Source organism: Giraffa tippelskirchi, chromosome 13, assembly GCF_054371585.1.
Source record: "Giraffa tippelskirchi isolate mGirTip1 chromosome 13, T2T-mGirTip1v1.2.pri, whole genome shotgun sequence".
NCBI lineage: Eukaryota > Metazoa > Chordata > Mammalia > Artiodactyla > Giraffidae > Giraffa > Giraffa tippelskirchi.
The window spans coordinates 15972798-15987228 of NC_137287.1; the positions used below are offsets into that span (position 1 = coordinate 15972798).

The following is a 14431-nucleotide window of genomic DNA, read 5'->3' on the forward strand; positions in this document are numbered from 1 at the left end:
GAGAAGCGGCGGGAGGCCTCTGGGCGGTGCAGCCGCCGCGGCGGATTGGAGCGGGAAAGGCGCGGAATCCGCGAACTGCCCGTGGCCCAGAGAGCGCAGGTGATGGGGTTAGGTCGGTGGAAGGAGCCCGGGGTTTAGGGAAAAACGGAGGGTCGGGCTGGGGCCTTCGAAGAAGGCGCTGCCCTGTACCCCTGATCCTCACTGCTCGGACTAGGGACCATCGTTGGGCCTCAGTTTCCCCAAACGGGAAATGGGAGGAGGAGAACGGGCACCCGAGCCCAATGGCCCCTCTTAGTCACTGAGGCCCAGGACTTTCTCTCCTCTGCAGCTCCTGGACTGACCGGCGGTGTCCTGCTCCATGGATGTGAGTCTTAGGCCCCGTACCCCTCTCTGGCACGGCCCCCTCGGCACCCCCAACTTACCCTGACTTTGCCTTTCTTGGCGCCTGGACTGGAGCTCTTTACCCAACATAGACCCTTTCAGCTCAGGACAAGAGCTGTGAGACAGAAAGAGAGTGCAGGGGTGGCTTTGCCAAGGCTGGGCACGCTGCACTCTGGCAAGATGAGGAGTTAGTCAGGAAATCAAGGAGGACAAGCATCCCAGGAAGAAGGAACAGCGTGGGCAGAGACGTGGATGTGAAAGAGAGGCCAGGGAACTGCCAGGACTTCAGTATGGCTGGAGTATAATGGGGGACAGAGGGAGAGGCAGGCAGGGCTAGACTAGAGCCTTTGTTGCTGAGATAAGAAGTTTGGACCGAGTCAGTGGGAGCCACTGATGGACTGTCAGGGAGGGAGGGATACTCAAGGACAGCTGGTATGGAAAGGGGCACAACTGCAGACTGCAAGACAGAGGCCAATACTGTGGGCTGAGGAGTGGTAGAGTAGTGCAGTGGAAACAGAGACAAGAGGTCTGTTTGGAGAGGCATTCTGAAAGGAAGAGCGATAAGTCTTGAAAAAGTCTAGAATGACCAACAGGTCTCTGATGGCGCTGAAATGGGGATGACGAGAGAAAAGGCAGGTTTGGGGAGAAGACGAAGATGATGTTAGTTGCTATCGCGTCCGACCCTTTGCGACCCTGTGAACTGTAGCCCGCCAGGCTCCTCTGTCCGTGGGATTTCCCAGGCAAGAATACTGGAGTGGGTATAGGCCTTCTCCAGGGGATCTTCCCAACCCAGACAGTGTAGCCCTATTACTCTCTCCCCACCACATGGTAGCTTTCCCAGCTACTTCCTGTGTCCCTCCTGGTGTTTCTGTGTCCCTGCAGCCCCTCCACATCTCCACATCACCCTTTCTTCCTGTGCTGTCCAGGCCTCCTCTAGCCCGTGGAATCCAACCCCAGCTCCCGTCAGTGGCCCCTCCCTGCTGCTCCCCATCCCAGCCATCGTCGTGCTCTCCGTGGGCATCTATCTGTTGCTGTTGGGCCTTGTGCTGCTAACCAGGCACTGCCTGCTGGTGAGGGGCCTGGTGGGGGCTGGAGGGTGGGCCCTGACAGGGGAAGAGGTCAGCCTGTCCCCGCATTTGCAGGCCCTTACCCTGAGATACGTTTGCCGTTTGTTTCCACATCGGCCCCTCACGTGGGGCCAGGAGACCCTCTTCTCCTCTCCCCTGCTGAACCTTCTCCAGCCCCTCTCCCCAAAACTGAGACTCAGCTGTCCCTCCCAACCTGCCACCCAGCCCGGATCCTGAGCGCTGCCCTCTCCTAGGCCCAGGGCTGCTGCACAGACTGCAGCTCCCCCTGCAGGAAGCAAGGCATCTCCAGGCCCCAAGACTGTTGCCAGACCTGTGCCGAAGCCTGTGACTTCCCCCTGCCCAGCCCAGCCCACTACTTGGATGCCTGCTGCCCCCAGCCTGCCGAAGCTGTGAGTTCTCGTCCTGGCTCCTGGCCCCTGGCCCCTGGTCCCTGAGTCCTGATCCTGGTATTCTCAGTGCATTCATTTTTTTTTCGGTTCAACAACATTTATTACGGAGCACCTATTCTAGGCCAGGCCTAGTTCCAGGTACTGGGTCAAGTGGAGACAGGCGAAAACAACATAAACAACATATCAGATATTTTCTGGTAATGAAAGCTACTTGGAGAAAGAAGAACAGGGCAGTGGCTGGAGACCTATGTAACATGCAGGGCATACTTCTACCTCTGAAAATGGTAAAGAAGACAGAGCTCCTTGTGTTCTTGGAGTGAGTACAATGTTCTAGATACTGTGCAACTTCATTAACAACCTCCAGAGCTGGGTATTTTTAAAACCCTATGTACATATATATTTTTTGATTACAAAGTATACATGTAGAAATACATAGAAAGTACAAGTCACTTCATAAGCCAGCCCACTAACCAAGGTTACTATGTTTGGTGTATGTCCCTTACATACTAATACACATACAGTGTTAGCACTGTTGTATTTCACTGTTGGTAAAAATGTATGCCACAGGGACTTCCTTGGTGGTCCAGTGGCTAAGACTGCACTCCCAATGCAGGGTGCCTGGGTTCAATCCCTGGTCAGAGAACTAGATCTCACATGTCACAACTAAGACCTGGTGCAACCAAATAAATATTTTTTACAAAATGTATACCACACCTACTATTTCCTCCCAACTGCCACTTTCCCTTTTTAACTTGACATCACACCTTGGCTACCCGTCCATGCTTTTATCCTTCTTTTGCAAGGGGCATAACTTGGCTCAGGGACATTTAGTTGCTTCTCCAGTGTTCCACAGGACAGTCTTGCAAAGCAAATTGCTCCATCGTGTGTTGAAACAGAACCTTCAGGGAGAAGCCTGGCTCACAGAGGACAGGCTGTTTTTGCATTTGTGGCTTTAAAGATGTTAAGTGTCATTGACCACCTTCCTAGGCCATGCTTATTTTGGGCTCAGAGATTTAGACAGCAAAGCTCCTGCCCTTGAAATGGGGACCTTCCCTAGGGGGGGAAGAGTGAGGGGAAAAGACCAAGCAAATGCAGAACTTGGGCAGACTGCAGTTGCAAATCCCTGCAAGATGTTTTGAGTTTCAAAATCAATTGCAGGGCAAGGAGTTCTCCTCTTTAAGATATAACCTGCTTCTGATTTCTCAGGAGTAGCGCAGAGATGAGGCCCAGGGTTGGGGCTCCAGGGATCAAGGGGGAAAAGGAGAAGACCCTGGGTCCTCCAACCTCCTATTTTACAGGAAATATTTACTTACAAAATGATTTCTTGTCCCCTACCCTGGGGATCCTACTGCCTCCGCCTTCTGTCTGCAGGAAGAGATTGGTCAGGGGCTTCTCCTCCCTGAGAATGAGGTGTGCTGTCTGGAGGGACTGACTCCTCCCACTGCCCCCTCCAGGGCTACGGGGCATCCAAGCCAGGAGACCTGCAGAGCCTGATCCTACCCAGCTTCTGCCAGAACCAGGACGGGTTCTAGAATGATGAATGGTGGGGCGGGGTCATTCCATCCTTGGGCTGTCTTTCCACAAAGCACAGTAAGGCCTCTGTATTCTTCACTTATAGTAACAAAAGCAACCGCAAATATTCCAAAGCCCTTGCCCCTTTCACAGCTGTAGAAACTGGGGCACACAGAGGCCTCAAGCCTGGGCCGAGACACAAACCCAGGTTTCTCTTTCTCTCTATGGGAGAAACTCACCTGAGCTACATCTTTCACAGGTGTGTCATGAGGACCTAATTGATTCATTCATTTATTTATCCACTTACCAAAGAGTTGAGACTTCTCTAGTGGCTCAGACAATAAAGAATCCACCTGTAATGTAGGAGACCTAGGTTCAATCCCTGGGTCAGGAAGATCCCCTGGAGAAGGGAATAGCTACCCACTTCAGTATTCTTGCCTGGAGAATCCCATAGGCAGAGGAGCCTGGCAGGCTACAGTCCACCGGGCCTCAAAGAGTCGGACATAACTGAGAGACTAACACTTCACACTACCAAAGACTTATGAAGTTACTGTTGAGGAACTGTGCTGGGCCCTGGGGGTGCAGTAGAAACAAGGTAGATGTGGCCCCAACCCTCATGGGGCTTACATTCCTGCAAAGGACAGAGAGAAATAAGTAGGCAGTGACATTCGAATGTGAGAAATGATACAACCCAGGACAGTTCTGGTTCTTAAGCGCCGGGTGTGATCAGAAGCAGGGATGAGGCTTACACAGAAAGCCAGGCATCCAGGCCCCATGCCCAGTAGATTTGGAATGAGATTGGAATTTGCAGATCATTAGCGAGTTCTTACACGGCAGACGTATATATCAGGGTTAGAGCTACTGCTCAGGGGTAAGAGCTGTGACCAGAAGAGCTCCCCTTGGTGAGAACTCACTATGTACCAGGCACCATGCTTCATGCCTTCCACTGATTCCCCAAGTGACCCTGTGAAGGAGGTGTTCTACTTCCTAAATCCATTTCAGAGATGGGAAAAGTGTGTGTGTGTTAACTGCTCAGTTGTGTCCGACTCTTTGCGACCCCATGGACTGTAGCAGGCCAGATTCCTCTGTCCATGGGATTCTCCAGACAAGAGTACTGGAGTGGGTTGCCATTCCCTTCTCCAAGAGATGAGAAAACTGAGGCTCAAATCACGAATCGGCCAAACCTGGGCCTGAATTAGATTCAAACCCCGAGCTCCAAACAGTAATGATGGCTGGCCTTTACCACCTCAGAGTGAAAGAAATCAGAGTGAAAAACTCCAGGGCCTAGAGAAATACGAGGGTTAACGGTCACACGGAGCCCTTGTTTAATGTACTTAAAAAGCAGGTTCCTTCCAGAAGCCACAGGGCTGCCGGCGAGAGTCGAGATATCCATTAGCTAGATCTTAATGACCAGACCCAAACTCTGCCAGGGGGACAGAGCCAAGAAATGCTTTTAATACCCTCTTAGCTGAGGTGAGGGCAGTGTGGCCTCTCTCAGCCCCCAGTTCTGCACACAGAATGACAGTGCAGTCCTCCAAAAACCCACAGAGCTGACTTCAGCCCAGACCAGACTCCCCAGAGACGCCCCCAAACCACACCCCTATCACAAACAAGGAAGTCGCCTCGCTTCTCCCCTCCGCCATGATATACTTCTGCCTCCTCCTAGAGAGACAATTCTTTTGGCAGGGGCCAGTGCACCCTCCTCTCACCAGAGCCCCTAGTGATATCTGATCTCACCAGTCATCTGACACCGCACCCCGAAACCTCAGCTCTTCTAAAGGTCATTCCCCTATTCCTGGCTTGGCCCGGAGTCTGACTGAGCTGTGCAACTGTGACTGTCACTAGCTCTGCCTCAGGCCTCAAGGAGCCAATCTTCTGTCACCCATCCTGGGTGTGACCCACTCCAGCCACTTGGCCTGACTTCAGTCCATGCCTGGAGCAGTGGCAGATCATCCGTGTCCCACGGCAGGAGAGGAGTGGATTGGAGTGGACCGGTTCTCCCTTCCTGTCTCTAAGGACATGCGGTTCCTATTCCATGAGAGGCAGACCTTCTGCCTCCCCTCTTCTTCTTTGCCTGAAAAAGGAAAAATGATGTGCTTTGATTGATTCACTCATTCAACGTTCATTTGTATCTCAGGCACCTGCTGAGCCTGAGTCCCCTGGTAGCTCAGTGGGGACAGGAGGTAAACTGTCCCTGCCTTACCAGAGCTTGAAAGAAGTTGGTGTTCACAGCCCTGGGAAGCAGTGGAATCAAAGGGGGATCTCAGGGCTGGAAGCAGGCAGGCCCAGCCCCATCCCAGCCCCCTTCCCTACTTGTATTTCTTTGCATGATCACTCCCTCTCTGAACCTTCATTTCCTCTTTTGTAAGGAGGCCCTCTACTCAAGGTTCTGATAAAGAAATGTGACACTCTTTGAACAGTAAAAAAATTAAATATGAAAATTATCATTTTTAAAGAAAACTAAAAAGACTTTTTAAAATCATTCATGAACACAGCCTGTGCCTGGCACAGAGTAGGTGCTCAGAAATGGAGGGTGAATGAGATCCAGCTTGGTCTCAGGCCAAGGAAGAAATCCACAAAACCAGCAGGTTGTTTTCATAGTGTGTGTGTGCTTTCCCTGTCTTAATGACTTACAACTGTATGAGGTTGTAAGGATATAGTAGAACCATCTCTGAGCTGAACATTGGCACATAAGTGTGGGGCCAGGGCTAACTGATCTCTGGCCCTCAGTCTCCTCATCTATAAGATGGGAAGAAAGAAAGGATGTGCATGCATGCTAAGTTGTTTTAGTCGTGTCTGACTCTTTGCTACCCCATGGACTATAGCCTGCCAGGCTCCTCTGTCCATGGGATTCTCCAGGCAAGAATACTGGAGTGGGTGGCCATGCCCCCTTCTAGGGTCTCTTCCCAACCCAGGGATCGAACTCAAGTCTCCAGAGTCTCCTGAGTCTCCTGCACTGGCAGGCGGATTCTTTACCACTAGTGCCAACTGGGAAGCCTGGAAGAAATGACCCCCCCAAATGACTTCTTCCAGCTCCTTCCAGTTGTTAGGAACATTGCCTCCTGGCTGATTTCTTAACATCACAAGGAGTTGATTTGTTCCCATGAGTGGTGGATGGTACCCTCTGATCCACTGGGCAAGTGGGACTTTCCAGGCCTCTCTGTTCCCTTCTCCCTTGAAAAGGAAACAGCTTCAACCTCTGGTCCCCTTCCCTCGCTCACCTCCCTTACCCCATCCTCCTCTCCCGCAGGACTGGGCCCCTCGCTGCCTTCGCTGCTGCCCGCTCTGCGACTGTGCCTGTGCGTGCCAACTTCCTGACTGCCAGAGCCTCAACTGCCTCTGCTTTGAGATCAAGCTCCGATGACGATCCAGGGTCCCTGCTCTTTGGGGAGCGGCCAGCCCCCGGGGCCCACAGGCCCTGTTCCCTGAGGGGACTCAGGACACCTTTCTCCAGGCCATTGGAACCACAAATGGCCTGCCCAGCTCACTGGCCTGGGAACCAGCAGTGGAGAGCCTGGCTCCCTGCAGAGCAGGACTCACAGAGCCCTCAGCCAGCAGGACAGCAGCCCCTTTGCAGGGCCAGAAGAGAGAGGGGCTGGTGCTCCAGCAGGTCCCCCTGCCCTTGTCTCCCCCTCCCCAAGTAACTGATCATATTTGAAGGTGAGGTTGGGGGACACTGCTCACCATCCAGAGCATGGGACAAACTTGAGCCTTGACTGTCAGGATGTAGGGTTACCCCAGGCACACCCTGTCCATGGACTCTTGGTTATTTTGAAGCGTGAGTGTAGTGCCTGCCTGTGCTCTGCCTCTGAAGAATCAGGACAGCCTGTGTTAGGCCCAGAGTCAGGGGAGGGGAGATCTGAGGAGAAGGCAGGGAAGGCCACAGGTCTGAGTCCTTACCCCTCCTTCCTTCCTCACAGATCGCTGTCCAGAGATTTATTTCTCTGGACAGCCTGTTGAGGGCCTCAGTCTGGATTTCCAAGGAAGAAATCTCTGAAGTACTGGTGAGTGGGCAGGGGGCCCTCCCCCCACCCCCAAAATAGGCAGGCCCACAAGCTTCTTCCCCATCCTTCACTTTAGGCCCCACGCTGGCGTGAATGTCAGGGGCTTCAGGTTTCCCTAAATATAGGTCCTTGCCAGGGGATCTGTGGCGAGCAAAGGGCAGGGGTCACCGGAGAAGGTCGGGAACATCGGCTGGAGGGAGGGCGGGGAGCTGCCTTATAACCCAGCCCGGGCGGAACCTGGCTCACTCGCTGCTGACCAGGCTCGCCCGCGCCTTTGGCTTCCTCCTCATAGGTGGGCGCCTGTCGGACGGAGCGGGGTTGGGGTTGGGCTGAAGGCTCTGCGATTTAGGAGGGGAGACCCGGCCGGTAGGATGGGGAGGCTCGGAAAGGATCTGGGAGGCCAACAGCCGGGGGACGGATTTGATTTTGGAGAGGGAAGTCGGCGCCAGGGAGAAGTTTTGCAAGGACTCTGGCCCCACATCCCCATACTTGCTTGGGCCGAGTGGCGGCCCGAGCGGGTTCCCGCCGGGTCAGGCTTCCGCGGGCGGGAGGCGGGCGCGTGCGCACTCGCGGGCCACGTTGGCTTTCCCGGTCCCGGGAGCCGGACCTGCCGGGATGGAGCGCGGACGCGGCGGGAATACCCGCCTGGCGGGACACCCGGAACCGCTGCCGGCTCGCGCTCCGGGAGCCTGCCCGCGCCGCCCTCTCCTGCGCCCGGGCGGGCAGTCGCCGGGACCCTGGATTCGGTTACAACGTGACATTCGCTGCCTCAGCGCCGCCGGAAGCTGGGGCTGTCCCAGGCCGCCCGATGGGCCTGCGGGAGGGAAGCTGAGCCTCGCTGTTTTCGGGCTCTGCCACCTGCTTTTCCCCCGACCCCACCCCATTCCCATCTCCTCCGGGGTCCAAAAATCGGCTGAGTCATGGCGCCCCGAAGCACGCCAGGCCGAGGGGAGGGGGGTCGGGGGAGGAGAGGAGAGGAGGGAGGGGAGGGCCCCGGCGACCCGCGGGATGTGGCCCGAGTCACGTCCGAGGGGGAACGAGGGGGAAGGGCTCGGGTTCTAGGCGCACAGTCCCCGCCCAAGCGCCGCCTCCCGGCTTCGCCTTTCGGGGGCGGCCTCTCGCACATTTCCTTGCCTACCATTGGACGCCGGGGCGCCTCCGGCCCCCTGCAAAGGGAAAAACCCGGCGGAGGGCGGAGCGGTGCCTTTATAAGGCCGGGTACCACCTCCTGCCTGCCCGCCCCCGCGCCCCGCCTCGGCAGTAGAATAGGCTGCGTTCCTCTTCGAACGCGCCGCCGAACCAGAGTCCTGGTGACGATTGCCGCGTTCGCTCCCTCAGTCCACTCCGCTAGCCCTCCACCGCTGCGCCCCGCCAGCCCGCCCCTCTCCTGTGCCAGGTGAGCGCCCCTTGCCACGTGCGAAGGTCAGAGAGGGGGTCGTGGAGAAGGATCCCGGGGGCAGAGGCGGGTCCGGCCTCCACACGGAGCCCCCCCACCCGGCCCCAGCATCCTCCTCCTCCGCCACCACCCACACGTTTGCTCCCAGCCCGGACTCCCCACTCTTCCAGCCTGAGCTCCCTGGGTTTGCTGCGCAACGCAGCGACCGCTCCGCGCGCTGAGTCACAGCGAGGAGGAAGGAAGCTGGGCGAGTTGAAGGGCTGTTCCCCGCTCCCCTTTTCTTGTTAGGACTCCAGGTGCAGAGATGATGGCCCCTTTGCCTCTGCAGGGATCCTAGGAGGCATCGAGGGGTGGGAGCCAGCTCATTTACTGCCTCAGGGTTCCCGAAAGCGGGTGGTTGGTCCCTGTCCTCGGAGACAGGTGCCCCTGGCCAGAAGGAGAAACCCCTTGGCAGCGCATGATGCCCCATTAACACTTTCCCTATCTTTCTTTATCGGGTGACCTTGATTCTGAGCCTGGAACAGCTGCAGCCGTGGAGCAGACAGGAGCATTTTCAGGGGAAGGGGTGGGGCGCTTGCCTCTCCTCCACGTTCTCTTACCCTGTATGAGCAGTGAGGACAAACCTCACTCCTTTCCTCCACCCCGGGCTAGGCCTCCGCCGCCGCCCTTTTCTGGGCTTCTGAGGACCCCCCACACCTTTTTCCTAACACCTTCCTCCTACCACCCTCCCCCCACCTTTGGGGGAGCAGCCTGACCTTGGGGTGTCCTTGAGGCAGTGGAGCCTGGGCAAGCCCTGGGATCTCGGGTGGATTGGAAGGAACACTGGTATCGCAGCTAGAGATCTGAGTTCTAATCTCAGATCAGGCCCTTGGGTTGCTGTGTGGCTTGAAACACAGCTTTTTTCCCTTCTCTGGCTTCTTTCAGATGAGGAGGGTGGGCCTTCTGCCTTCTGCACAACTTCTAATTCCAAAATACTCCGGTTTGGTTTTGCTTCTAGGCAAGGTGACCCCCATGGCACAGCGCAAGCCAGAAGGGTCCAGCTTCCACATGACCTGCCTGTCCATGGCTCTGGCCTATTCCTTTAGGCCAGATGCTAATATACAGCCCCACCCACAGCTGGGTAACACCCAGAAACAAACAGAGTTAGGAAAGGTACAGGAGGCAGGCCTAGTATAGGGAAGTTGGGTGTAAGGGAGAGCCTGGGGCAGGAAGTGCCCTGAGACCTGTTGGGAGTGGGGCAGGGGAGGTAGGGAGCCTTTCCCCTGACCTCCAGGCAAGGGGCCCTGCCGGTTGGGAGACCAGGGGAAGACTCCACTAACTAGCCCTCCCCCATGTGTCTCCTCCGCTCAGGAACTGACAGGCACCATGCCCCACCAATACCCAGCACTCACCCCGGAGCAGAAGAAGGAGCTCTGTGACATCGCTCACCGGATTGTGGCTCCGGGCAAGGGCATCCTGGCTGCGGATGAGTCCACCGGTGCGGGCAGGGCACAGGGGGAGGAGGGTCCAGGGGTGGGGTTGAGGGGCTGACCCCCTTAATTCCCATGTGGTGCTTTCCTCCAGGGAGCATTGCCAAACGACTGCAGTCCATTGGCACCGAGAACACCGAGGAGAACCGGCGCTTCTACCGCCAACTGCTGCTGACTGCTGATGACCGCGTGAACCCCTGCATCGGGGGCGTTATCCTCTTCCACGAGACACTCTACCAGAAGGCCGATGATGGGCGTCCCTTCCCCCAAGTTATCAAAGCCAAGGGTGGCGTCGTGGGCATCAAGGTGAGGGGGCTAGGCCTTGGGGTGGGAGATGTGAGAAGGATGTGTGTGTGCTAATTTGCTTCAGTGATGTCCGACTCTTTGCATTCCTGTGGACCATAGCCTACCAGCCTCCTCTGTCCATGGGATTCTCCAGGTGAGAATACTGGAGTGGGTTATCATGTCCTCCTCCAGGCGATCTTTCCGACCCAGGGATCAAACCTGCTGCGTCTCTTATGTCTCCTGCATTGGCAGGCGGGTTCTTTACCACTAGCACCACCTGGGAAGCCCAGTGAGATGGATGAGGGGCAAGGAAATCAAGGATAACAGGCAGGGGTCGGGATGGGGATCAACTGGATGGGGAGACTTGGGTGGAGTCTGCCCCAATCACCTCCAAATTGTGTGTAAGAAGCCAGTAACTTATGGGACTTGCTTGGCATTTTTAATCCTTGTGATTTTAAAAGCCACATGTTATGTTTATACCATTGAAAAACCAGAAGCTCAAGGCCATGAAGTGTTTTGCTCACACTTAGTAAATGGTAGAGTTCAAGCTCTCTGTGTGTATATTGCCTCTTGGGACCAGATACCATGGCTAAGTGAAACACTGGCAAACCAGGAAGGATACTTGAGAGATGAAGTAAAGCTGGGACAGGGTGGGGCTACAGAGGAGAAAAGCTCTAGAGCAAGAGTTTTTGTTGTTGTTTTTTAAATACTATTTATCTGGCTACGCTGGGTCTTAGTTGTGACACACGGAATCTTCGATGCTCGTTGTGGAACATGGGTTCTTTAGTTGCGGCAAGTGAACTCTCAGTTGCAGCATGTGAGATCTAGTTCCCTGATCAAAGATTGAAAGAAGGGCACCAGAGACCACTTCCCATCCTATCTTGTTGCCCCCCACTCCCGCAGGTAGACAAAGGTGTGGTACCCCTGGCAGGAACAAATGGCGAGACGACCACCCAAGGTGAGAACCGCTTAGCTCCTGGCCCTACTGACCAGCCCACCCTGATCGGTACCCCTCTGGGTGCCCAGGCCGTGTGGGAGCCACCTGCCCCCTCCGCTGGCAGGCTTTGACCCCTCCGTCCCCTCTTCAGGGCTGGATGGGCTGTCGGAGCGCTGTGCCCAGTATAAGAAGGACGGAGCTGACTTTGCCAAGTGGCGTTGTGTGCTGAAGATTGGAGAACACACCCCTTCTTCCCTCGCCATCATGGAAAACGCCAACGTCCTGGCCCGTTATGCCAGCATCTGCCAGCAGGTGGGCCTGTAGGTCCCCAGCAGGCCATGTCCCACCTAATTCCATTCCAGTGTCAGCTGGCCTGCCACCCATCTTCCAGCTTTACCCCAAGGCTCCGAATCCTCACCAAGCTCCAGGCTTGGGTCCATGAAGGGCTCTGGGAGCAGAAGGGCAGAATAGGGATTATGTGGGTGGATCTGTGGAGATGGCTAATCTCCTCCAATCTGTTTTGAAGTGGGGAGGGCTGTGTAGCCAGGAGTCATAGAGATAAGATCTTGGCGAATAGCTGTGGAGGGCTGGAGGTGGGGCTGTGGGTTAGGAGGCCTCACTGCCACCCTGTCCCTCACCCCACAGAATGGCATTGTGCCCATCGTGGAGCCCGAGATCCTCCCTGATGGGGACCATGACTTGAAACGCTGTCAGTATGTAACCGAGAAGGTAAGTGGCCCGCCTGCCTGGGCAGTGAGGTGGGCTAAGGAGCAGGGCTGGGGCCCCTGGGGGTGACCCTCGTCCCCCCAACTCCACCTCACCCCACTTTGGTCCCGCCCTGCTGTAGGTGCTGGCTGCTGTCTACAAGGCTCTCAGTGACCACCACATCTACCTGGAAGGCACCTTGCTGAAGCCCAATATGGTAACCCCAGGCCATGCCTGCACCCAGAAATATTCTCATGAGGAGATTGCCATGGCAACTGTCACGGCGCTGCGCCGCACGGTGCCCCCCGCTGTCCCTGGTGAGACCCATTCCTCATCTTGACAGCTGGGAGGTAGATGAACTTACCCGTGATCCTTGTGCCCATGTGGTCTTGATTTCCAGGTCACCTTCTAGGGCCTCCTCCAATCCCCTGGGTTGCTTGACTACAACCCCTCTCCCCATGTCACCCCCTCGTTCTGCAGGGATCACCTTCCTATCTGGAGGCCAGAGTGAGGAGGAGGCATCCATCAACCTCAACGCCATCAACAAGTGCCCCCTGCTGAAGCCGTGGGCCCTGACCTTCTCTTATGGCCGAGCCCTGCAGGCCTCTGCCCTGAAGGCCTGGGGCGGAAAGAAGGAGAACCTGAAGGCTGCCCAGGAAGAATACGTCAAGCGAGCACTGGTAAGGATGGGGCAGGAGGTGGGCAGGGTGCTGGGGTGGACGGGATTCGGAGAAGGGACCTTCTCACTCTGGCTCCTCTCCCCTCTTAGGCCAACAGCCTTGCCTGCCAAGGAAAGTACACCCCAAGTGGTAAGGCAGGGGCTGCAGCCAGCGAGTCCCTCTTCATCTCTAACCACGCCTACTAAGCCGACGTGTTCTAAGGTTGCCCCCTCAACACTCCAGGCCCCGTCCCCTCCCACACTCACTCTTGAAGAGAGGGGGCTTCATCTGGGGCTCCAGGCTGCTCTTTCCCGTCACTCTTGCCTCCTTGTGACATTGGTGCCTGGTGTCTGTGTACGCTAACTCCACCGTTTCCAGCCTACTGCCAATAAACAGCTATTTAAGGGGGAGTCTGGTGTCCGTGTCTGTGGTCTCTAGGGCAGGGGAGGCCTGGGGGAGGTGGCAGAGCCCAGAGAAGAAAGAGCCCTTGCTTTATGTTCTTTCTAGAGCAAAAAAGTAGGTGAAGGAGATGGATTCCTTTAGGACTCTGTCTGATGTTTATGCGGGGCTTCATGAGAAAAGCTTGTGGATTTTCTTCCAACCACCCAATGCTCTGCTCCTTCTACCAGCAGCATCTGATAAGGCCTTTATAGTTAGGAAGTGTGTGTGTAACTGCCAGTCTTAGGAGGCTGTAGCCTCAGCCTCAGTTTTAGGCCCAGAACTCACAGGTATAGAAGGCCTCTGACATACACACAAAAAAACAGCCACTGACAAAAAGTAATCTGTCCTGAATCTGTAAACTGGGCAACATGATTAAGTATTCTATAGGAGTAGGCTATTATTCCCAATTCGTCCTTACAACATCTTGCTGGGAAATTTACTGATTGAAACAAGATTATGAATGCATATCCTTAATCTACACTTGAGCTCATCAGTCTTCCCATCTTTAAAAGGAGAAGGGGTTAGGCTGACTTCTGAGCTGTGGAACCCCTTGAAGAACCTGGGATCCCAACACACACATAAACAACACACACACACAAATGTGTACGAAGAGAACTGGGGAGCTCAGGTTCCAGGTTAAGAACTGAACCTCTGTGGCTTCTGCATTCAATGCAGCCAGAATGAGGGTCCTGCACTTACCCTATGTCATGCCTGGAACCCTTCCCCATTCACCCAGGCTGTGGAGTACAGTAATGACACCAGATCTTTTCAGGTATTAAAGATTATAGTCATAGCCAGGGACTGCATTAGTCCTGCCACTGCCCAAATTTCCTGATGTGAACCCTTTCCTGTCTGAGCTCCACTCTAGAGGAGGAAAAAAAGTTTGCATCTTTCTGATCTCTGGACCTACTGAATCCCTATAGTCATCTGCATAGAAACCTAGCACCTCCTGGGAGTTAAGAACTCTGTCCTTTCCCTTTCTTTGCACATTTGCATCTGTTGCCTACATACAAAACCGAACTGTACCTAGTGTCCCTTCAAATTGGCATGCCTCACTACTGTACCTAGCCTCACTCAGCTCTCTATGAAACAGTCTGAAGTAAAGCAAGTAAAAATTGAGGGTCCATAGAAGATAGCAAAAAGGACATTCCAAAAGGCCTCTGGC

General features: G+C 55.1%; 2 protein-coding genes across 5 annotated transcripts; both read left to right on the top strand.

Annotated features, from left to right (window-relative positions):
• On the top strand, window positions 1-9920 carry LOC145531255 (uncharacterized). Of its 2 annotated transcripts, XM_081553186.1 has the most exons (7): window positions 1-99; window positions 329-364; window positions 1308-1451; window positions 1703-1858; window positions 6621-7030; window positions 7291-7374; window positions 9768-9920. In XM_081553186.1, the coding sequence occupies exons 2-5, from the start codon at window positions 359-361 to the stop codon at window positions 6732-6734; spliced, it is 420 nt and encodes a 139-aa protein (XP_081409312.1). In that variant the 5' UTR covers window positions 1-99; window positions 329-358; the 3' UTR covers window positions 6735-7030; window positions 7291-7374; window positions 9768-9920. The 2 variants fall into 2 exon arrangements, with proteins under 2 accessions (XP_081409312.1, XP_081409313.1); XM_081553187.1 differs by lacking the exons at window positions 1308-1451; window positions 7291-7374; window positions 9768-9920 and having other exon boundaries at window positions 6621-7002.
• On the top strand, window positions 7338-13235 carry ALDOA (aldolase, fructose-bisphosphate A). Of its 3 annotated transcripts, XM_081553128.1 has the most exons (10): window positions 7338-7374; window positions 9768-9922; window positions 10121-10247; window positions 10334-10545; window positions 11428-11482; window positions 11613-11773; window positions 12107-12190; window positions 12309-12483; window positions 12647-12846; window positions 12936-13235. In XM_081553128.1, exons 2-10 carry the CDS (start codon window positions 9782-9784, stop codon window positions 13029-13031), a joined length of 1251 nt encoding a protein of 416 aa, XP_081409254.1. In that variant the 5' UTR covers window positions 7338-7374; window positions 9768-9781; the 3' UTR covers window positions 13032-13235. The 3 variants fall into 3 exon arrangements, with proteins under 3 accessions (XP_081409254.1, XP_081409257.1, XP_081409256.1); XM_081553131.1 differs by lacking the exons at window positions 7338-7374; window positions 9768-9922 and adding an exon at window positions 7618-7666; XM_081553130.1 differs by lacking the exons at window positions 7338-7374; window positions 9768-9922 and adding an exon at window positions 8665-8770.
• Window positions 13236-14431: the final 1196 nt, after the last annotated feature.

What these genes read in the sequence shown, in the direction of transcription:
- LOC145531255 (XM_081553186.1), top strand. An exon ending in TAACCAGGCACTGCCTGCTG is followed by an intron (nt 1,452 to 1,702) that starts GTGAGGGGCCTG and finishes GCCCTCTCCTAG; the next exon opens with GCCCAGGGCTGCTGCACAGA. An exon ending in GCCCCCAGCCTGCCGAAGCT is followed by an intron (nt 1,859 to 6,620) that starts GTGAGTTCTCGT and finishes CCTCTCCCGCAG; the next exon opens with GACTGGGCCCCTCGCTGCCT.
- ALDOA (XM_081553128.1), top strand. Translation starts at nt 9,782, where the DNA reads ATGGCACAGCGCAAGCCAGAAGGGTCCAGCTTCCACATGACCTGCCTG. An exon ending in GGTGCCCCCCGCTGTCCCTG is followed by an intron (nt 12,484 to 12,646) that starts GTGAGACCCATT and finishes CTCGTTCTGCAG; the next exon opens with GGATCACCTTCCTATCTGGA. An exon ending in AATACGTCAAGCGAGCACTG is followed by an intron (nt 12,847 to 12,935) that starts GTAAGGATGGGG and finishes CTCCCCTCTTAG; the next exon opens with GCCAACAGCCTTGCCTGCCA.